Here is a 24,433-nt window from a genome sequence, read left to right on the forward strand (position 1 = left end):
TGTGGAGTTTGAGACCAGCTTGACCAACATGGAGAAACCCTGTCTCTACTAAAAATACAAAAAATTAGCCAGGCGTGGTGACACATGCCTATAATCCCAGCTACTTGGGAGGCTGAGGCAGGAGAATCGCTTGAACCCGGGTGGTGGAGGTTGTGGTGAGCCAAGATTGCGCCATTGCACTTCAGCCTGAAAGAATGAGCAACAAGAATGAACAAGAATGAAACTCCATCTCAAAAAAAAAAAAAAAAAAGATTCTAGGAAAAGAAGAATAAATCAAACAGAAGGAAAGAGGTGAAAATAATAGTTAATTCAGTAAAAAATGGGCTAGGCATAGTGGTGCATGCTGAGAGGCCAAGCTGGGCAGATCACTTGAGCTCAGGAGTTTGAGACCAGCCTAGGCAACGTGGTGAAATCTCATTTCTACAAAACAAAAGCCAGGCATTGTGGTGCATGCCTGTAGTCCCAGCTACTTGCAGGGCTGAGGCAGGAGGATTGCTTGAGCCTGGGAATTTGACGCTTCATTGAGCCATGTTCATGCCACTGTGTCATGGTTTGCTTGCTGCAGCCTCCAAGTCAAGGGAGTGTGAGCTAGGACTACAAGCAGGCCCTACCACACCCAGCTAATTTTTATCTTTATTTTGTTGAGGTGGGGTCTTGATATGTTGTCCAGACTGGTCTCAAACCTGTGGCCACAAGTGAGCCATCTTAACCTCTCAAAGTTCTGAGATTACAAGTGTGAGCCACCATGCCTGGTCCAAAAATGGTTCTTTGTAAAGCTCAATAAAATGGATACATCTCTAGCTAATCAAGAATAAGAGGAGAGAAGACAATTTACCACTATGAGGAATGAGGAGAGGACATTTCTACAGATCCTGCAGATATTAAAAGAATATTACATGTAACTTTATACTAATACATTTGGCAGCTTAGAGGAAATAGACAAATTCCTTCAGAGACACAAACTATCAAATATCCCAGGTTACTTGGGAAGAAGGATATCTGAATAGCCCTGCATCTGCTAAAGAAAGTGAATTTATATTTAAAAACCTTCCCACAAGGAAGCTTTATATCTAGATGGCTTTACTGGTGAATTTTAGCAAATATTTAAGGAGGAAATAGAGACAATTCTGTGCAAACTTTTCCTGAAAAATAAGAACACACTCCAATTCATTTTATTAGCTAGCATTGTCTCCAGGCAGACACTATAAAATGAAAAGAAAACTACAGAACAATATCCCTCGTGAACATAACAAAAATGTTTAACAAAATATTAGCACAATGTAATTTAGCAATATATATATAAATTATAAGATGTGATCAAGTGGGGCTTATATCAGGAATACTAAATTAATTTAATCAAAAATTAATATGATTCACAGACTAAAAAAAGAAAAGCCATACGATTCACTAGTTGCAGAAAAAGCATATGATAGAATTAAACATCCTTTTATGATTTTTAAAAAAACCTCATCAAATTGGGAAAGAAGTAAACTTTCTCAACCTGGTAAAGAAAATCTATGGAAACCTATAACTAACAGATAAAATTAGGAACAAGGCAAGGATGTCTGCTGTCACCACTTTTAGTCAACATTTTACTGGAGGTCCCAGCAAGGTGTAGTAAGGGAAAAGAAATATAAAATGTGCAGACTGGAAAGGAGGAAATAAAGATGTTACAGACAACATGGACTGTATTTGTAGAAATTCGTAAGGAATCTATACTGAAAAACTATCAGAATTAACAAGTGAGTTTAGCTGGGTTGTAGGATACATGGACAGTATACAAAAATCAATTTTATTTGTACATACTCGTAAACAATTGGAAAACGGAAAAGAGTGCCATTTATAACAGCATCAAAAAACCATGAAATACTTAAGGATAAATTTAACAAAATACATATAAGACCTATATACTTAAAGTGCACAATATTGCTAACATAAATAAGATATAGTTATTTGGGAGACAATTCTCCATGGATTTTTTTTTTCCCCCTTAAGAGACAGGCTCTTACTGTGTTGCCCAGGCTGCAGTACAGTGGTGCACTGTAACCTTGAACTTCTGGCATCAAGTGATCCTCCCATCTCATCCTCCTGAATAGCTGGGACTACAGGTGCACGCCATTGCACCTGGCTTTTCCATAGGTCCTTGCATTTCTGTACCTCTTACCAGTGAGGCAGTGACAGCCCTTTTGTTTTAAATGATCTTTTCAGTGGTATCTGTATAGCAAACAGCCTAGGATGATACAGCATCTCCCTCTGTAGCAAAGGGCAGATTTGCTTATTGTCCAGTATAATAAAGATAATGTCTCCCTCTGGGCAAAGAGCAGGTTTGCTTTGGGTTCCCTGGCTGGGCGCAGTGGCTCACGCCTGTAATCCCAGCACTTTGGGAGGCCGAGGCGGGCGGATCACGAGGTCAGGAGATCGAGACCATCCTGGCTAACATAGTGAAACCCTGTCTCTACTAAAAATACAAAAAATTAACTGGGCGTGGTGGCGGGCACCGGTAGTCCCAGCTACTCAGGAGGCTGAGGCAGGAGAATGACATGAACCTGGGAGGCGGAGCTTGCAGTGAGTGGAGATCGCGCCACTGCACTCCAGCATGGGCAACCGAGAGAGACTGTCTCAAAACAACAACAAAAAAAGATTTGGGTTCCCTAAACTCAGGATTCCTCAGCTATGATGCAAACCTACTGCATGTGCGGCATCTACCTGGACCCCCCCCCCGTGTCTTCCCTGCGGGACTTGGGGGATATGGGGGAACTGATACACACATGATGCTCGTGTTCCTTGCTGTACTGTGGGTCAAAAGTCCTTTTGTCTCTGACACAGGACTACTGTGTCTTCTGCCGGTATCCATGGAAGAGTACTAGGCTACTTTATTAGCTTTCAAAGAGAGTAGGAAGTCTCACACCTCTCACAGTTCTTGATAGTTTTGGCCATGAGGATGGGGTACTGACAGGCATGGCATTCTGAGAGGAAGGATGAGAGCCTCTTGGGCTAGGTTAGGAGATATAAAAATTCTCTCTGGCGTCTGTTAGTGAATGGTCTTACCCAGGTGGTGGGCAAGGGCAGTGAGGATAGGGAGAGTGAAAGTCCTCCACTGTTCTACCTGTTAATGAATAATTTAGAGGCTTAGTTGAGAGGCAGGATTGAAACATACCACCTGAATGGTGCTTTGGTTGTTGTACACTCAACTTCATGGCCCCTGCTCTGCTGAAAGGCAATGTGGCTATAGCTGCTGAGTTAAGGAGCCCTCAAAGCGGAACATATGGTGTCCACAATAAGGATATAGAGCTTTAGGTGGATTCAAAACCTTAGAATTTGGTTGAGCTGCAAGGGTTAATGCTTGAAAATGAAAGTAAATGCAAGCTTTGCTTATTGCTGTAGAGCCACAGTCTTGCTCTGTGGCCTGACCTCTCCCTCCTCCTACTCTTTAATTTCAGGTGCTTTAAAGAGAAAGATTAAAAGGGGTTGGGCTGATGTCTGTGTGCCCTTAGGGGGACCAAAGGCCATACCCATATGTCTAAATATGCTGGAAGAACTTCAGGGAGAGGAAGGAGTCAAACTTTTATGGTTCTGTTGGATATAGGAACTAAATCATCATTCGGTGGGGATGGAGTATCCAGATTCAACTCTTGGGATTTGGGGAGGAAAGTTAGTGTGACATTGTGAGTGGAGCCCTTTGTTGTATGTTGTTGTGATTGTCATTGCCGGTGCATATTTGATGTTGATATTTTTACATGCTTGTGCCGTGAATGCCCATAAGTGCCAGAGGGAATTCTTTGATCAGGAAGAGTCACATAAAGAAGTGCTAGTACTTTGGGGTCCCAAAACCCTAGTGAGTCCTTTAAGATGTTGTAAGTGACGGGTAACTTTGCAGTACATGTAACTAATTCATCCAATTCAGTAAGACTGTAAACTGTTTTTTTTTTTTTTTTTCCCCTTGAGGCAGAGTCTCGCTCTGTCTCCCAGGCTGGAGTGCAGTGGTGCAATCTCTGCTCACTGCAAGCTCCGCCTCCCGGGTTCACGCCATTCTCCTGCCTCAGCCTCCAGAGTAGGCGGGACTACGGGCGCCCACCACCACGCCTGGCTAATTTTTTGTATTTTTAGTAGAGATGGGGTTTCACCATGTTAGCCAGGATGATCTTGATCTCCTGACCTCATGGTCCGCCTGCTTCGGCCTCCCAAAGTGCTGGGATTACAGGCATGAGCCACCACACCTGGCCAAACCAGGTATTTTTAAAAGAAAAAAAAAAAATGACAGAGACTTTAACAGGAACTTGTCAAAGGAAGATATACAGATAGACAATATGCACATGAACAGAGGCTAGAGTTATTAATCATCTGGGAATTGCAAATTAAAAACACAATGAGATATCACTTCACACACACTAGAATGGCTGGAGTTAAAACGACCAACAGAAGACTGACAATACCAATTGTTGGTGAGGCTGTGGAGCAGCTAGAACTCTCATACATTGCTGGTGGGTGTATAAAACGCTACAGTTAAGTTGAGAAATAGTTTAGCAGTTTCATGCAAAATTAAAAATAAACTTACCATGTGATTCACCTAGAAGGAATTGCAAGATCTCCTTTTAGATATTTACTCAAAAGAAATGAAAAATATATTTTTAGAAAAACTTGAACCTAAATATTTATAGCAGTTTATAGTAGAATTATTCATCATAGTTCCAAACTGGAAACAGTCCAAATGTCTGTTAACAGATGAATGCATATACAAATTGTCGTTGATTTGTACAATGGAATATTACTCAGCAGTAAAAAGGAGTGGAACTACTAATAAGTAAAACAATGCAGATAAATCTCAAAAGCATGCTGAAGGAAAAAACTCATACCATATGATTGCTTTATGTCATAAGTACATATATTATTCAATTTATATGAATTTCTGGGATGAGCAAAAAGACAAAACTAATCTTTAGTGATAGAACAGACCTACTTCTCAAAAGAAGACAAATGTGGCCAAAAAACATGAAAAAAAGCTCATCATTTCATTGATCATCAGAGAAATGCAAATCAAAACCACAATGAGATACCGTCCCATGCCAGTCAGAATGGCAGTTATTAAAAAGTCAGGAAACAATAGATGCTGGCGAGGCTGTGGAGAAATAGGAACGCTTTTAACTGTTTGTGAGAATGTAAATTAGTTCAACCATTGTGGAAGACAGTGTGGTGATTCCTCAAGGATCTAGAACCAGAAATACCATTTGACCCAGCAGTCCCATTACTGTGTATATACCCAAAGGAACATAAATCATTCTGCTATAAAAACACGTGCACATGTATGTTTATTGCAGCACTATTCACAATAGCAAAGACTGGGAACCAACCCAAATGCCCATCAGTGATAGACTGGATAAATAAAATTTGGCACATATACACCATGGAATACTATGCAGCCATAAAAAGGAATGAGATCATGTCCTTTGCAGGGACATTGATGAAGCTGGAAGCCATTATCCTCAGCAAACTCACACAGGAACAGAAAACCAAACACTGCATGTTCTCACTCATAAGTGGGAGTTGAACAATGAGAACACATGGACACAGGAAGGGGAACAACACACACTATGGTCTGTTGGGGAGTGGAGGTCGAGGGGAGGGAACTTAGAGGATGGGTCAACAGGTATAGCAAACCACCATGGCACACATACACCTGTGTAACAAACCTACATGTTCTGCACATGTATGCCGGTTGTTTGTTTGTTTGTTTGTTTGGAAAAGTAGACATTTTTTCCCTGTTTTAAAACACCAATGGTAAAATTTAAGGGAATATAATTTTGGGATTAAGATTATTAACTGTGGCATCTTTTTAAAAAAATTTTTTTGAGACAGAGTCTCACTCTGTTGCCCAGGCTGGAGTGCAGTGGCACAATCTCGGCTCACTGCACCCTCCGCCTCCTGGCTTCAAGTGATTATTGTGCTTCAGCCTCCTGAGTAACTGGAATTACAAGCACCTGCCACCACCCCGGCTAATTTTTGTATTTTTAGTAGAGATGGAGTTTTGCCATGTTGGCCAGACTGGTCTTGAACACCTGACCTCAGGTGATCTGCCCACCTCGGCTTCCCAAAGTGCTGGGATTACAGGCAAAAGCCACTGTGCCCAGCCAACATTATTAACTGTGGCGTCTTAAAAACCTGAGCTGGAGTCCTGGCTCTACCATTCACTAGCTATGTGACCTTAGGCAAATTAACCTTTCTAAATGACCTCATCTATAAAACAGAGATAATGATGATTCCCATCTCTGAGTTGTTGTGAGAATAAATTAAATTATGTCATCACTGTTGTATAGTAAGCACTCAATAATGATGGTTTATTTTGGCAGTAGTAGTATTTGCCAATGCTAATAGTCATAATTTGCTACTTTTGTGTTAATTTTATATGGGTGGTGTATCTTTTTTTTTTTTTTTTGAGATGGAGTCTTGCTCTGTCGCCAGGCTGGAGTGCAGTGGCACGATCTTGGCTCACTGTACCTCAGCCTCCTGGGTTCAAGCGATTCTCCTGCCTCAGCCTCCTGAGTAGCTGGTACTATAGGTGTACGCCACCATACCCAGCTAATTTTTGTATTTTTAGTTGAGACAGGGTTTCACCATGTTGGCCAGGATGGTCTCTATCTCTTGACCTCGTAATCTGCCCACCTTGGCCTCCCAAAGTGCTGGGATTACAGGCGTGAGCCACTACGCCCAGCCGGGGTGGTATATTTTTATATTTAAAAAATCGGGGCCGGGCATGGTGGCTCACACCTATAATCCCAGCACTTTGGGAGGCCAACGTGGGCAGATCACCTGAGGTCGGGAGTTTGAGACCAGCCTTACCAACATGGAGAAACTCGGTCTCTACTAAAAATACAAAAAATTAGCTGGGCGTGGTGGTACATGCCTGTAATCCTAGCTACTTGGGAGGCTGAGGCAGGAGAATCGCTTGAACCTGGGAGGTGGAGGTTGCAGTGAGCCAAGATTGCACCATTGCACTCCAGTCTGGGTAACAAGAGCAAGACTCCATCTCAGAAAAAAAAAGGAAGAGAAGAAAGTTGCTGATTAGGTTCCTATGGATCTGATGTTCTGTGGGCAAATAACTCACTGCAATTTATTCTGTCGTAAACATGATTTACTGTCTTTTATACATGAAGATAATATAATTGATTCCTTTATTGGAAGTTCTGCAGACCTTTGGCTAAAAGTACCACAGCTCGAAGTTTTTCATAATCTGCTTTATGACTATTACTTTTTTTTCTTCATGGGGACTGGCTGTGCATCTCTTAAATGGTTCTTTTTGACACTTTAAATGGCTGAGGATGGCCAGGCATGGTGGCTCATGCCTGTAATCCCAGCACTTTGGGAAGCTGAGGCAGGTGGATCACCCAAGGTCAGGAGTTCAAGACCAGTCTGGCCAACATGGCAAAACCCTGTTTCTACTAAAAATACGAAAATTAGCCTGGCATGGTGGCAGGCACCTGTAATTCTAGCTACTCAGGAGGCTGAGGCAGGAGAATCGCTTGAATCCAGGAGGCGATGGTGGCAGGCACCTGTAATTCTAGCCACTCAGGAGGCTGAGGCAGGAGAATCACTTGAACCCAGGAGGCGGAGGTTGCAGTGAGCCGAGATTGTGCCACTGTACTTCAGCCTTGGCAACAGAGTGAGACTCCGTCTCAATGAATAAATAAACAAACAAACAAATAAATAAATAAGTAAGTAAATGGCTGAGGAGGGTTTGAGAATCTTCTTTCCAAATAAAAGTTTCCTTGGTATGAAGCTAGTTGATCAAAGTTGGACCACAAGTGCTATTTGATCTGCAATTACTGAGATGAATTACTCTAGAAACTCCTTTAACATTAATTTTGGTATTTCATGGATTTTTAAAATGGGATAGTACACTCATATTAGAACCTAGCTCATTGGAGCTTTGAATATATTTTACAATATGTTAATATTTAAATCTTTATTTCCAGCTTTGCGCAGTGGCAGTATCGTAGCCAATGAGGTTCATCCGAGGCGCGATTATTGCTAATTAAATCTTTATTTCCATGTGTGAATCAGCAGTTTTCAAGTCTGTCAATGAGAGGAAAAAAAACTGGGAAGAAATAAGATCAGATACGTCAAAGATGACAAGTTTTATTAGAGGGCATTAGAAAGGAGTTTCATGTGATTATGTGACTTAGTGTTGCCTGAGTGTGAGATACTTGTGGATTGAGACAAGGAGAGTAAGAATGTTTGCTTCTAGTTTTGTGTTCCATATGACCTAGATTGCAGATTCTTGCAGGTTGAAGATGTGTTAACATGATTTAGCCCAGATAAGCATCAGGAATGTTCTTCCTTCAATTATATATCAATTTAAAAATTGTCATTTTGCCATTTGCATTTTTCTTGGATTTTTTTTCTTACATCTTTTGAAACCTAGTAACTTGTTCATTTTTCAACTTTTATTACAGTGCCTGATCAACTTTGTAGTGGGAGAACGATCATGGAGGTGGTGCCAGCCGAGGTGAATAGTTTGCTTCCAGAGGAAATAATGGACACTGGTATAACTTTAGTGGATGATGATAGTATTGAGGCTGTTATTGTTTCATCCCCAATTCCCATGGAGACAGAACTGGAAGAAATTGTCAACATAAATTCTACTGGTGACTCTACAGCCACGCCCATTTCCACGGAACCAATCACAGTGTACAGTAACCACACTAACCAAGTTGCAGTGAATACCACAATTACTAAAGCAGATTCTAATACCACAGTGAAACCAGCTTTTCCAAGTGGCCTTCAAAAACTTGGTGCTCAGACTCCTGTGACTATATCAGCCAATCAGATTATTTTAAACAAAGTATCACAGACATCTGATCTTAAACTTGGCAATCAGACCCTTAAACCAGATGGACAGAAGTTAATTTTAACAACTTTGGGCAAGTCTGGTTCACCAATTGTTTTAGCACTACCCCATAGCCAACTACCCCAGGCTCAGAAAGTTACAACTCAGGCCCAGTCAGGAGATGCTAAGTTACCACCGCAGCAAATTAAAGTAGTTACCATTGGAGGGAGGCCAGAGGTGAAACCTGTCATTGGTGTCTCAGCATTGACCCCAGGAAGTCAACTGATTAATACTACAACTCAGCCCTCTGTGTTACAGACCCAACAGTTAAAAACAGTACAGGTAAAAGAAAAAAGGGGGCTTACTAATTAAAATGCATGTTAAAAAAATTTAACTGGTTCATAGTTGTGTTTGTAGGGTTACTAAATACATAGTTGTTACTGAATTCGTTTGAATGTTGTTTTACGTAATTGTGTGTGTTTTTTTTAAGTTTGATATGTCTAATGCTTATGAAAATTTTTACCAGATAACTTAGAAAGCAAACTTAATTTTGGTTAAATTCCAAATTAGTATTTTATAGCCTTTTACTAATTTTAAAATGCATTTTATTCTTAGTGGTAGTTTGATTACAAGGATGTTTTGCTGGCATAAAGGTGCCAGACTTGCTGCTGGGCTATCAAAAAATCATTTAGACAACATCGTTTTTTGTTTTTTGTTTTTTTCCAGTTAACAGATGGCCAAAGGCTAGGAGAACTTTGTTGCTCTGAGAAACCCTCAGAGCCAGTAATAGTGCATGTTAGCCAGCGTGTGCCTTTTATTTGGAGTTTACTGTTCATTGCCATTATTTATGTTTGTACCATGGAAAAGACAGTGACATGCGATGGAAGATAACATACAGGCTTTAGAGTTGTACCAGCTGGGTTTGAGTTGCCTCTACGTTATCCTACCAGTTATGGAAAACTTTTGTAGGTTACTTATCTTCTCTGAGTTTTTGACTTTTTCTTAAGAATACTTTTTGATCATGATGAAATGTGTAGTATAATTCTCAAAATATTGAGGATGTTTCATAATGGTACCTATTATTAGTATGAACAGGACCCTAACAAAGAAGGTTACTGGAATATATATTAAGTGATTTCCAGTTTATGAAGCCCAGATAGGCTTTCTTAGGACACCACTACTCTTAGAAATGCAGTGATCGGCTGGGCGTGGTGGCTCAAGCCTGTAATCCCCGCACTTTGGCAGGCTGAGGTGGGCGGATCCCCTGAGGTCAGGAGTTTGAGACTAGCCTGCCCAACATGGTGAAACCCCATCTCTACTAAAAATACAAAAAATTAGCCGGATCTGGTGGTGAGTGCTTATAATCCCAGCTACTCGGGAGGCTGAGACAGGAGAATTGGATGAACCCGGGAGGCAGAGGTTGCAGTGAGCTGAGATCGTGCCATTGCACTCCAGCCTGGGCGACAAGAATGAAACTCCATCTCAAAAAAAAAAAAAAGAAAAAAGAAATGCAATGATCTAGTTATGACCAGGAAACAAAAATATATCCTCTGTTTGAAAGAGCTATCTTTGAGAAAAAAGGAGAATGCATAGAAATAAAGAAAATGTATAAGAAGGAAGTAGGAAGGTTTTGGGAAACTACACTCAGCTGATACTAGAAGTAATGTTTTGGTTACTGTGTTGACAGTAGAATTAGAAACCACTTTTCATGGGCTTTGCATTTAAGAACTTTGTAGAATTTCTTAAATCTTATAACTTGCCTGTGTCCCCTTTGCTACTATTAAATGTTTAGTCCTCTTTCTTGTTCATTATTCTCACTTATCTATGACTTCCTTTTACTTCTTATTTTTGCTAAGAATCTCTTGGATGAGAGATCCTATCACCATCAAGCATCTTGTCCTCAGTTTTGAAGCTTGTTTTGATTAGTTTACCGAAGTTTATTTGGCTTTGGCAATATGGATCATAATTATGTTCAAAAGAAACTGATACCAGGTGTGGTGGCTCACACCTGTAAGCCCAACACTTTGGGAGGCCAAGGTGGGCAGATTCTGTGAGGCCAGCAGTTTGAGACCAGTCTGGGCAACATAGTGAAACCCTGTTTCTACCAAAAATACAAAAAATTAGCCCAGCATGGTGGTGCACACCTGTGTTCCCAGGTACTCAGGAGGCTGAGGTGAGAGGATCGCTTGAGCCAGGGAGGTCTAGGCTGCTGTGAACTGTGGTCGCACCACTGCACCTCAGCCAGGGCTACAGGAAGACCCTGTCTCAAAAAAAAAAAAAAAAAGGAAAAGAACATAAATTAGAATGTCATTTTTTTTTTTTTAATTTATGAGAGCAAGGCATATGTGCCATTTCACTGACCAGTGTTGCTTGTATCTATTATTTCTCTACTTTAATTCCCTAAGTAATGATGATAAAAGTGAAGACTGGGATCTAATTCTTATAACTTGTTTTATTGTAACTTTTCTGTTCTGTTTTGTTTTTGAGAAAGGTCTCACTGTCACCTAGTCTGGAGTGCAGTGCGTAATCTTGACTCACTGCACCCTTGACCTCCCAGGCTCAAACGATCCTCCCACCTCAGCCTCCCAAGTAGCTGGGACTACAGATGCAAGCCACCATACCTGGCCAATTTTTGTATTTTTTTTTGTAGCGATGGGGGTTCGCCATGTTGCCCACCCTGGTCTCAAACTCCTGGATGCAAGCAATCCACCTGCCTTGGCCTCTCAAAAGTGCTGGGATTACAAGCATCAGCCACTGCACCCAGGCTACTGTTAGTTTTCTAAAGCCTGATTCTATTTAATAAAAAATAATTCTATTTAAAAAAACACAATAAAAACAAAAGAATTACATTTAGAATATTTTTTTACTTGTACGGTCCGTTATTTTTAGGGGACTTAAGTTTTTCCAACTCAGAAGTAACCTACAGCTGGGCGCGGTGGCTCAAGCCTGTAATCCCAGCACTTTGGGAGGCCAAGATGGGCGGATCATGAGGTCAGGAGATCGAGACCATCCTGGCTAACACGGTGAAACCCCGTCTCTACTAAAAAATACAAAAAACTAGCCGGGCGACATGGCGGGCGCCTGTAGTCCCAGCTACTCTGGAGGCTGAGGCAGGAGAATGGCCTAAAACCCGGGAGGCAGAGCTTGCAGTGAGCTGAGATCTGGCCAGTGCACTCCAGCCTGGGCGGCAGAGCGAGACTCCGTCTCAAAAAAAAAAAAGAAGTAACCTACAAAGCTCTGAAGCACAAAAGACAAATTAAAAACTATGCATCTATATTTTTCCTTTTTCAACACCAGAATATTTGGTTTAGTATTACAAAGATTATATGATTTTCTGTTTTTTTTTCCCCCTAGGTAGTTGTCAGTGTTGTCTTAAGTTTAATCAGAGTATTAAGACTGTTAGGGTATAGTTAGCAGGCAAGGGTGGAAGATGGAGGCCATCTTGAAAAATGAAGAAAAGACGTGACCTTTGAAGCCAGAGGCAGTAACAGGTATAATTATATGTAATAACAGATATATAAACACTTTCCCATGTTTCCTGTGTGTAGTTTATAAGAGTAGTAAATAACTAGCAGTCTGGGACAACAGAACTCCTTACTAGCTCCTGAATCTATCCAACACAGTGCCAAAAATTACTTGTGTGTATTACTTGATGACATATTTTACTACCTTATTTGTAAGGTTTTTTTTCATTTTTGTCGTAAGCTGCTGATTCTATAAACTTGTTAAAGTGATCTTTGATGCTTTGTTTTACTTAATAATTTTGTTACAGGATACTTTAGAATTCATAGTGCAAAAAATTCATAGTTCTTTAATGGAACCAAAAGTTATTATTTTCAGCACCGCTAAAGAAACATGGCCACAAGGGCAAGATGAGATTGTTTATGTGAATAATTAATGTGCTTTTGGTTGTACTGCTTATATTTTTCCTCACTGATAAGTATTCATATACTCACGATTGTGAAACATCAGTTTAAAATGGGGAAATACTTTAAGCCCATAATTGTTGTAGCTAAGGTTATTTATTGTTAATATGGCATTCTAAGAACAGCAATACTTCTACCTCTAGAGATCCTTAATATTATAGATACAATTTTGACTGACTTTAGGGTTTTAGGTCTGTAAACATACTTGGGAAATTTGTATTTCTCTAAATTTCATTAGCTTTCTAGAGTATAATTATGGATTTATTTGAGTATGTTATAGTTTTGCAAGTTGGCTGTTTTTAAATACAATTAATGGGTATCTTTTTTAAGTAATTTGTATCGTATAGACAGTTGGTTTTGTCAGTAATGTGTTCTGAGTATAAAAAAGTAATATATTGTGAGTATATTGTGTTATTTAGTTTAATTTATAATAGGAGCACAAAGAGCTAATATTTGTCTAGTTCTGTGATCTATTATAGCTTCCGGTGTATTTCAGTTATTCATGTTGGTCATATATTTTCATTTGAGTCACTATTTCCTATAATAAATAGTACTTTTATGGTCTCAATTTTCATTGCCAAAAGATATAATTAATATTTAATGTTCTTCAGACTCCAAAATTCTTTGATTTTTATCCTAGGTAAATTTCTTCTTTTAACTTTCAGAAGAAGCTGTGTCTTTGTATGTGGTGATAATTGCAATATAAAAATTTGATAATTCTACACTCCTTGACTTGCGGAGAATTATAATTCAGGTCAACAGTGTGCCAATATATAACTTCAAGTTGGAGATCAATTAAATATAGATTCTCTCTTCAAGGAATTTAAAATATAGTAAACAGTTGCTGTAGCCCAGGAGTTTCAGGCTGCAGTGAACTATGATTGCACCACTGCACTCTGGCCTGGGTGACGAGATGAGACCCCATTTTTTTTTTTTTTTTTTGAGACAGAGTCTCACTCACTCTGTCACCAAGGCTGGAGTGCAGTGGTGCAATCTTGACTCCCTGAAACCTCTGCTCCTGGGTTCAAGCAATTCTCCTGCCACAGCCTCCGGAGTAGCTAAGATTATAGGCGTGCGCCACCGCATCCTGCTAATTTTTGTATTTTTGTAGAGACAGGGTTTCACCATGTTGGCCCGGCTGGTCTTGAACTCCTGACCTCAAGTGATCCTCCTGCCTCAGCCTCCCAAAGGGCTGGAATTACAGGCATGAGCCACTGCACCTGGCCCAGAACCCCATCTTTAAAAGAAGAAAAGTATAGTACCTAATAGTTTGTAAATAATATTTCACAGCTGTTGCCCTTATAATAGTTTTGTTCTACCAAATTTTTCTGTTTTGTACCCTAGGGCTTTACCTTACTCAGTTCTCCCTTAATCTACTCCTCATATTTAGATCTAAAGTTGAAAATCTAGTCATAAGCCTACCTTTAATGTGTATGTATTCATATTTTGCATCCAAGGGCCAGTGTAATTGTATATATAGGTGGCTTCGTCATTTGCACTATACTTTCTTTACTTACTCTTTTTATTATTGAGTAATTTGTTATTTTGAACAAAAATATTACTGTGCCATAGTTTTATTTTTTCATTAAACATTATTATTACTTGTGTTTTCATCATATGCATATATCCAAGACATGAAAATAAGGAATTATAATAAAATGCAAAAGTATTATTATATATGGGATTAAGGATATGATCATATTAATATTTTGATGAATGTCTGCATTTTAAATGTTCTTAACATTAATATTAATACATCGATATATTCTGTTAAATGTGAGCCGGTTTTACATGTACTACTTTGTATGAATCTTTGGTATAATTTTGATTTAATAGGCATTTTATAGAAACAGATGGTCTTCATAGTTATTTATATGTTTCAGATTGCTAAGAAGCCTCGAACGCCAACCTCTGGTCCAGTAATCACGAAGCTGATCTTTGCAAAACCAATTAATAGTAAAGCAGTTACAGGACAGACAACTCAAGTTTCACCACCAGTCATTGCAGGTTATATTTCTTTATAGTTTATTAAGCTAAATATTTATCTTCCTTTTAGATTTAAAAAGGCTGTTCTGCCAACTTAAAATGTTTTAGTGTAACAAACATAGCTTATTATTATAAACCAGACTAGTTAATAAGAAATGTTTGCTTCAAGCAAAATGCCTTATCTGAAAATCAGTTCATTACTTTAGTCTCCTTAGTTTTTGGTAGAAATTTACCATGATACTACCAAAGTCTCAAACTCCAATAATACTAGCTAATATTTATATAGTGTTCACTGTGTGCCAGGCGCCATTCTTAGCCCTTTACATGTGGTGACTGTATCATTCCCCAGCAATCCTTTAGGTAGGTACTAATAACATCCCCATTTTGCCAGTGTGGAAGTGGAGGCACTCAGCTAGTAAATGGCTGAGCTGGAATTTGAACCCAGGCAATTTGACTCTGGAGCACATGTGCTAAGTTTAATAAATTTAAATTAATATACACAAGAGTATAGTATTTCATGGTTTCTGTTTGAATTTTTGGTTTCAGTCTTTTAGTATACTCTATATGGAGTTATCTGTAAACAGAAAATTGTCACAATGATAGTAATTACTTAAGTGATAACAGAATTTTAGCTGAATTACTTTTATTAGAACACTCCTTAGTGTGGCCCAGTTCTCTTTTATTTTATACTTTAATATGTGTCATCACCAATCACTATATCACCTCAGAAATCTTGACTTCAAGTGTTCATTCTCTTTATTCTTTTAGTTTACTTGCCTTTCTACTCCCAATCCAGCAATTGACTTTGAAATTTCTGGTCCATTTATTTTTCTACTTTCTCAATAATCATTCCTTTCCTGTCCTCAAATTCTTCCTTCCTCAAGATGAAGTCCATGACCCATCCTATTGCTCTCTTGTAGACACTATTGATTCTCTTTTTCCGGTCTCTTTCTCTGATGGCTTGGCTAAGTCCAACCCTCCTATTCCTTGTTTGGCTAGCAGCTCAAGGTTTTTAGAGAAAAATCACACAGCCATATTGATCTTTAATCCAGAGCCATACTAAATGACTCTTTAACTAGTTATAGGATCATTTCTAATTTCTACTGTGCTAAAGGCTTATATGAAAGCACCTCTGGATGGTAAACTTTTGACTAGAGACTTTCATATCCTAATTACCCATCCTTAGACTGTATTCTTGATGAGGGTACTCAAATATTAACTGATCATTCCTAGCATGTATATTAAAACCATCTGTCTTTAATACATTTACAACATAGCGGTAGACAACTCGGAAGTCAATGGCAGTGACTTGTCATTTTCCTGAGGCTTTGATTTGTACGTAGGCTCGATTTGTATTTGTATGTAGAGAGGCTTCTCATTTTAGCTAATGAGAAGAGGTGTAATGTGAAAGCAGTGTTAGGTGAGTGACTATTCTCTTTCTCTTGGTGCTCAGTAGAGATTTGTGACAGTATAGGAAGCTGATGTCTTGAGACATGTCATGGGAGGCAGGTGTGGCCCCAAAGAAAAGACTGGAAAGGGTTTGGGTTTGGAGCTGGTTTAGGAAGTGGGCTGCAATTGGCTATAAGTAAGCAAGGGTTGGAAGTATTGATTAAAAAGGAAACACCAGTCCCCTTGGAGATTTTGTATAGGTAGAGGGGCTTAACCAGGAGTGTTTTAATGGGATATTCTTTACTGTTTTGAGTTTCTGAAGAGACTCTGAGAGAGTCCCTGAAAAGTTTTAGTTAATGGGAAGGAGGAGGTATGGGTTGTATGGTAAACAATTGTAGTGTTTGAGGAAGTATCTGAATGAATTTTTGGCTAATGTCAAGAGTTCACCCTATCATAGACGTTTGTATATGTCATTGCTTGGTCTTTGGGTTGTTTATAATGTGTTGCAGACTGATTGTAACTTATTTTTTAATTGCACACGGACTTAATAGCCCTACCAGAATACATATATACTTCTGTAAAATTTTACTAGCATTCTTGGCATTAAGTTCAGTTTGGATAGATAATTTCTACTTTTTTTTTTTTTTTTTTTTTTTTTTGAGACGGAGTCTCGCTCTGTCACCCAGGCTGGAGTGCTGTGGCCAGATCTCAGCTCACTGCAAGCTCCGCCTCCCGGGTTCACGCCATTCTCCTGCCTCAGCCTCCCGAGTAGCTGGGACTACAGGCGCCGCCACCTCGCCCGGCTAGTTTTTTGTATTTTTTAGTAGAGACCGGGTTTCACTGTGTTAGCCAGGATGGTCTCGATCTCCTGACCTTGTGATCCGCCCGTCTCGGCCTCCCAAAGTGCTGGGATTACAGGCTTGAGCCACCGCGCCCGGCGATAATTTCTACTTTTAACTGGTTCTTTATAACCTTAAAAAATTCATATATGCTAAATTTTAACCCATCCAAGTGCCTTTTTTTTTTGGAGACGGAGTCTCGCTCTGTCGCCCAGGCTGGAGTGCAGTGGCCGGATCTCAGCTCACTGCAAGCTCCGCCTCCCAGGTTTACGCCATTCTCTCGCCTCAGCCTCCCGAGTAGCTGGGACTACAGGCGCCCGCCATCTCGCCCGGCTAATTTTTTGTATTTTTTTAGTAGAGACGGGGTTTCACCGTGTTAGCCAGGATGGTCTCGATCTCCTGACCTCGTGATCCGCCCGTCTCGGCCTCCCAAAGTGCTGGGATTACAGGCTTGAGCCACCGCGCCCGACCCAAGTGCCTTTCTGTTGAATTGTATCACAAGGAGATTCCATCATCTTTAAGTTTACATTGCAGCTAAGACTGCAGTCTTTTTTCATGCAGCTAGTCTTTATATTGCAGCTAATGCTTTTTTTTTTTTTTTGAGACAGTCTCGCCCTGTTGCCCAGGCTGGAGTGCAATGGCATGATCTGGGCTCACTGCAACCTCCGCCTCCCGGGTTCAAGCGATTCTCCTGCCTCAGCCTCCCGAGTAACTGGGATTATAGGCGCCCGCCACCACAACCAGCTGACTTTTGTATTTTTAGTAGAGACGGGGTTTCACCATGTTGGCCAGGCTGGTCTCGAACTCCTGACCTTGTGATCCACCCATCTTGGCCTCCCAAAGTGCTGAGACTACAGGCATGCGCCACTGCGCCCTGCCAGCTAATACTCTTTCAAAGTACCTTGAGGTTTTTTTTTTAATGGTTTTTGGGCTTCTCATTAAAGATGACTATCTTTTTCTGTGTTTCAGTCAAGATGATTTTATATTTGTGTATAAGTGAGTTTTCTAAAATGCATATCTGAACTTGTCACACCCTTGCTTAAAATTTTCTTGCCTTTGTTCATTTCTTCAGCTGGACCCATCAGGATTAAGTTCAAATGCCACTGCTTTCTTAGCATTAAAGGCATTTATGATCTAATGCATGCCTTTTTATTTTCACCTCCAAAATAGTAGCTCCAAACCTACTGATTTAACTTATTGTAAGAAATCACCAAATGGATCGAAACTAAGTTGTAGGACTAAGGGTCTTGGCAAAGTTCCTTTTACATGGAATGCCTTTCTTTGCTGTTCCTCGCGGCTGACTCATCCATTTTATTTCTTAGATTGCCCATTTCGGAAGTTTTTGACTTCTAGGTTTAGTCAGGTATTCTTTCTCTGATCATTTCCTATTTATTTCCATAAAAATTGGTTATACTTACCAAGCACTTATCTTAAACTTCTGATAAATTTCACACTGGCTTTGAGTTATCCATTAGTCATACTATATTATAAATGTTGGTTTTCTTGTCTGTCTCCCCATAACCCTTATAATTTTTCATGATGGTAGTTTTTTTTTTTGTTTTTGTTTTTTTGTTCATCATCTAGCTTGCTCTCTCTTTTTTTTTTTTTTTTGAACGGAGTTTTCGCTCTTATTGCCCAAGCTAGAGTGCAATGGCGCGATCTCGGCTCACTACAACCTCCACCTCCCGGGTTCCAGCGATTCTCCTGTCTCAGCCTCCTGAGTAGCTGGGATTACAGGTGCCTGGCACTATGCCTGGCTAATTTTTTTGTATTTTTAGTGGAGACGGGGTTTCACCATGTTGGCCAGGCTGGTCTCGAACTCCTGACCTTAGGTAATCCTCCCGCCTCAGCCTCCTAAAGTGCTGGGATTACAGGCATGAGCCACTGTGCCTGGCCTCATCATCTAGTTCTTTTAAAAAACTTATTTTTGGCCGGGCGCGGTGGCTCAAGCCTGTAATCCCAGCACTTTGGGAGGCCGAGATGGGCGGATCACGAGGTCAGGAGATCGAGACCATCCTGGCTAACACGGTGAAACCCCATCTCTACTAAAAATATAAAAACTAGCCGGGCGAGGTGGCGGGCGCCTGTAGTCCCAGCTACTCAGGAGGCTGAGGCAGGAGAATGGCGTAAACCCGGGAGGCGGAGCTTGCAGTGAGCTGAGATCTGGCCACTGCACTCCAGTCTGGGCGACAGAGCGAGACTCCGCCTCAAAAAAAAAAAAAAATAAAAAAATAAAAAATAAATAAAAAACTTATTTTTAAAAAATTGTGGTAAGATATACATAACATAAAATTTACTATCTTAACTTTTTTTTTTTTTGAGATGGAGTTTCACTCTGTCACCCAGGCTGGAGTGCAGTGACATGATCTCAACTCACCGCAGCCTCTGCCTCCCAGGGTCAAGTGATTCTCCTGCCTCAGCTTCCTGAATTGCTGAGACTACAGGCATGCTCCACCACATCTGGCTAATTTTTGTATTTTTAGTAAAGAAGGGGTTTCACCATGTTGATCAGGCTGGTCTTGAACTTACGACCTCAAGTGATCCACCCGCCTCAGCCTTCCAAAGTGCTGGGATTACAGATGTGAGCCACTGCACCCAGCCTCATCTTAACTGTTTTAAGTGCATAGTTCGTTGGCATTAGGTACATTCGCATTGTTATACAACCATCACCACCATTCCATCTCTAAAACTTTTTGTTTTTGCAAAACTGAAATCTTGTACCCATTAAGCAAAAACTCCTTATTCTTCCTTCCCCAGTCCAGCATCTGGCAACTAGTATCCCACTTTTATCTCTCCATGGTTTTTTTTTTTTGAGACAGTCTGTCACTCTGTCACTCAGGCTGGAGAGCAGTGGCGTGATCTTGGCTCACTGGAACCTGTGCCTTCCCGGGTTCAAATGATCCTCCTGCCTTAGCCTCCCAAGTAGCTGGGATTTGAGATGGAGTCTCAGTTTGTTGCCCAGGTTGGAATGCAGTGGTATGATCTTGGCTCACTGCAACCTCCGTCTCCTGGGTTCAAGTGATTCTCTTGCTTCAGCCTCCCAAGTAGCTGGGATTACAGGTGTGTGCCATCACGCCTGGCTAATTTTTGTATTTTTAGTAGAGATAGTGTTTCACCATGTTGGCCAGGCTGTTCTCAAACTCCTTACCTCAGATAATCTGCCCACCTCAGCCTCCCAAAGTGCTGGGATTACAGGTGTGAGCCACCATGCCCGTCCATTGCCCTTTTTTTTTTGATTGGCTTATTTCACTTAGCATAATGTCCTTAAGGTGCATTTGTGTTGTAGTGTATATCAGAATTTTCTTTTTAAGGCAGAATCATGTTCCATTGTAGTTATGTATGTACTGTATTGATGGTTCTTTTATCTTGTTTCTCTCGCTCTTTCACTTTCTCCTCTGTCTCCACATCCCCAGAACCTAGCACAATTTTTGGCACTGTTTTTTTTTTTTTTTTTTTTTGAGATGGAGTTTTGCTCTATTGCCCAGGCTGAGTGCAGTGGCACAATTTCGGCTCACTGCAAGCTCCGCCTTGAGGGTTCACGCCATTCTCTTGCCTCAGCCTCCTGAGTAGCTGGGACTACAGGCGCCTGCCACCACGCCCGGCTTATTTTTTGTATTTTTAGTAGAGACAGGGTTTCACCGTGTTAACCAAGATGGTCTCGATCTCCTGACCTCGTGATCCACCCGCCTTGGCCTCCTGAAGTGCTGGGATTACAGGCGTGAGCCACCGCGCCCGGCCCCTATTTTTGGCACTTTGATGTAGTTCTGTGAATGCATATTGTTGCATGAATATGTATATCATGGAGGTACTATAGTGATACAGTAGGAGCTATTGGGAAACTTGGGTTTTTAGTCATGGGTCTTCTGTTGATTTTCTCTGTGATCTTGGGTAAATACATTATTTTGTTTATCTTAGTTTAGTAAAATGTAGATACCAACCACCTGACAAGACTTGAGGTAGTTCCATGAGATAACAGAGGTTCCCATTATCACAGCTCTCACGGTAGAAGGTTGCTTCATGGGAGCAAGCTTCATCACAATGTGAAATTAATCTCTTATAGAATTTGGCCTTACTCAAATATTCTAGCTTCCTGCCCCAGCCTATCTAGTCTGTGGCTTTAAGGAGTATGTCTCTTTTGATTCTTGGAGAATACCTGACAACAGAAATTGATTTCAAGGTGAAATTATGTAACTTGCATGCTTGCTTGAATCTGTGGAACTAAGGATAAATAGGGATTTGGAGGTTAGATTAGATAATCAGAAATGCCATCAGGATGAAAGCCAAGTGAACCCTCAAAAAGAGTAACTTGAATTTCAAAGGATATCAAGGTTCTTGGGAACACTGATGAAATCTAGAAATATTTTGGTAGAAATGATCTGCTTTATGAGTATATCGTGCCCATTTGTCATTATCAACATAATTTATCCTTTTGCTGTCGTCCAGATTTTCAGAAGGAATGTCTCTCCCTGAAACTCAACAGCTGATTTTTTTCTTTGTTCATCCTAAGAGTTAATATAGTTGCAATTATAAACGGAATTTTTAAAAAATATAGGCCACAAAAAGAAAGTAAAAGTTTTATTACTTTTAGTTTTGTAATTTATATTGAAGTTTTTGTTCCTGTTTTAAGTGAATTAACATTACGTTGCCTTTTTCTAATATCAGTTATCCTCAGGAATTGAAGATTTTCTATATGAATTTTTTTTTCTTTCTTTTTTTTTTTTTAGAGGGATTCTTCCTCTTGTTGCCCAGGCTGGAGTGCAATGGCGCAATCTCAGCTCACCGCAACCTCTGCCTCCCAAGTAGCTGGGATTACAGACGCACGCCACCACGCCCGGCTAATTTTTGTAGTTTTAGTAGAGATGGGGTTTCACCATGTTGGCCAGGCTGGTCTCGAATTCCTGATCTCGAGATCCACCCGCCTCGGCCTCCCAAAGTGCTGGGATTATAGGTGTGAGCCACTGTGCCCGGCTGTTTATGAATATTATCTGAAAGATGTGTAATTCCTAAAAAATATGAAATTATAGCAGTGGCTATAAATATTGAACATTTTATGAAACTATGTCTTTACTGGTAATTTCTTTTCTTAACATAATGGTTGTTGGGGCTTCACACTTATCCCACAGGTATTAGCTTTGGAAACCAGAATAGACAAACATATTACTTCAGACAGGCTCGATACTTTAGAGCAGCTCTCTAAACATTTGATGTAGATTCATTTGGTTTATTTAGAATTGACTTTATGTAGTTATGATGTATTCAGGTTTTTTAAAAACCTGGCAGAATGTCATTAAAATTAATCTATGTACTACAAAGAAATTTTGAAAATTGTATTAAAAATACTTTAAAAATTCATAGATGGGGAAAAAACTTGATTCACTTTTTAAAAAAGAAACTGTGCCAGCCTGGGCAACATGACAAAACTCCATGTCTAAAAAAATTTTTTAATAGCTGAGAATGGTGGCATGTGCCTATGGCCCCAGCTACTCAGAAGGCTGAGGTGGGAGGATCATTTGAGCCCAGAAGATCAAGGCTGCAGTGAGCTATGATCACACTACTGCATTCTAGCCTGGGTAACTGAGCGAGACCCTTGTCTCAGGAAAAAAAAAAAAAAAAAAGGCATACTTTGGCATTGTTATCAGGAAAAATGGCCCAGAAGCTGCTAAACATTAGTTCTTTATTTTTGTCTAAAGTGAAAGCCCTTTCTTTCTCTCTTACCCTTTTTCCCTCACTGTCATGCTCTCTCCTTCATCTCTATAGCTGGATCTATGAGTTTAATCATAGTATCTAAAGGTGAGAGCAGATTCTAGAGATAATTTAGTTATCAATCTTCTCTACTTCTTAGATGCCTGACTTTCTTCTTTAGCCAGTGTATTTGATTATCCAGCATCTGCTTGGGACACCTTTAGTGACTAGAAACTCACTTGTGTTGAAATAGTCATTTCAATTGGAAATTTTTGTTAGAAGTTATTTCTTAGTGCTGAGCTGAAATATTTTCTGTTTCTCTGCATTTGATGTGATACAGATTGGTTCTAAGCCTTTAACCTGACAGCCTGGATTAGTTAGGATAATCTTGGTTTTTCTGCCAAAATAATCTCCAAATCTCAGAAGGGTAAAAAACCTGTTTTTTAAAACATTCATACTTCATGATTATCTATATGACCATTGTGGGTTCAAAAAGTATCTTCTCTTCATAGTCACTCAGGGACACAGGCTAACCGAGGAGCTGCCATCTCAGATGGCAGAGGAAAATAAACTTTGGAAGGTCTTGCATAGGCAGTAATAAATGCTATGACCCAAGAATAACACACGTCACTTCTACTCATAACTCATCTGCCAGGAGTAGTGACATGACTCTAACTACAAGATGGGGTGGGAGTGGTAGGAAGTGCAAGTGCAGTTCTACTGTGTGCCCAGAATGGGAGAAAGCTAGAATACTTGGTGAAGGGGAATAATGGCTATCACACAGTCTTCAATAATTTGAAGATCTGTTATGTCTTTGTAGTCTCTTCTTGCCTAGGATAAAAATTCCTGATATTTCAACTCAATATAATATGATTTTCAGTTCCCCAAGCATCCAGACACTAGAGTTTTTCATTGTTGTTTCTGAAGAGTCCTGTCCAGAAGGGAACGCAGTATGGAATCTGGCTGGGGTGGGTAGAAAAAACATTTTTTTTATCCCGTTTGGCAGTCTAAAATCAGATAGTATTAAACCTGTCAGTGTTTAAATTAGTCCAGTAACTATCTGTTTTTGTTTTTGTTTTTTTTTTTGAGACGGAGTCTCGCTCTGTCGCCCAGGCTGGAGTGCAGTGGTCAGATCTCAGCTCACTGCAAGCTCCGCCTTCCGGGTTCCCGCCATTCTCCTGCCTCAGCCTCCGGAGTAGCTGGGACTACAGGCGCCTGCCACCGCGCCCGGCTAGTTTTTTGTATTTTTTTAGTAGAGACGGGGTTTCACCATATTAGCCAGGATGGTCTCGATCTCCTGACCTCGTGATCTGCCCGTCTCGGCCTCCCAAAGTGCTGGGATTACAGGCTTGAGCCACCGCGCCCGGCCAACTATCTGTTTTATAAGTGTGGATATCAATTGTACCTTCATGGCTTAAGTTCAAATGGGAAGACAGCTATAGATAGTAGAATACAGAGATGGAAGTGTTAAGACTTGGGTTCATGTCCTGACTTTCAGGAGCTGTGTTACACAGGGCACATTGCTTAGTTGCCCTGAGCTTTCTCTCTGAGGGATATAGCAACAGTATTGATGAACACATGAGTTAAACTGTTTTTGTAGAGTTTAATGTAGGCTGATACTAAGTATTGCTAAGAAGTAGTGTTTTGTTTAGTTCTGCCTAGGGTTACCACAGTTCATTAGTGCCTCATTAAGTGTTGAACATGAAATAACGAACATACATTCTGCAGTCCTTGTGAGTGTAGAGCATCATCACATAAATTTTTATACTATTATTGAAAAAAGTCAAACT

The 24,433-nt window shown here is 40.2% G+C and overlaps 1 protein-coding gene and 1 pseudogene across 6 annotated transcripts in view; both read left to right on the plus strand.

Moving 5' to 3' along the window:
- LIN54 (lin-54 DREAM MuvB core complex component) overlaps window positions 1-24,433 on the plus strand; it is an 88,995-nt gene that overhangs the window by 16,360 nt on the left and 48,202 nt on the right. For 3 of the 6 annotated variants that reach the window (XM_033214231.1, XM_033214229.1, XM_033214230.1), the window contains exons 2-3: window positions 8,448-9,163; window positions 14,631-14,754. In XM_033214231.1, coding sequence (XP_033070122.1) covers window positions 8,480-9,163; window positions 14,631-14,754 — 808 coding nt within the window. In that variant the 5' untranslated portion in view covers window positions 8,448-8,479. The remainder of the gene's footprint in view (window positions 1-8,447; window positions 9,164-14,630; window positions 14,755-24,433) is intronic. The other 3 variants (XM_033214234.1, XM_033214233.1, XM_033214232.1) reach the window with 2 other exon arrangements.
- LOC117086587 lies at window positions 7,966-8,125 on the plus strand (annotated as a pseudogene).

The sequence above is a fragment of the Trachypithecus francoisi genome, unplaced genomic scaffold (assembly GCF_009764315.1).
Source record: "Trachypithecus francoisi isolate TF-2019V2 unplaced genomic scaffold, Tfra_2.0 Lachesis_group1, whole genome shotgun sequence".
In the NCBI taxonomy this organism is placed as follows: Eukaryota; Metazoa; Chordata; class Mammalia; order Primates; family Cercopithecidae; genus Trachypithecus; species Trachypithecus francoisi.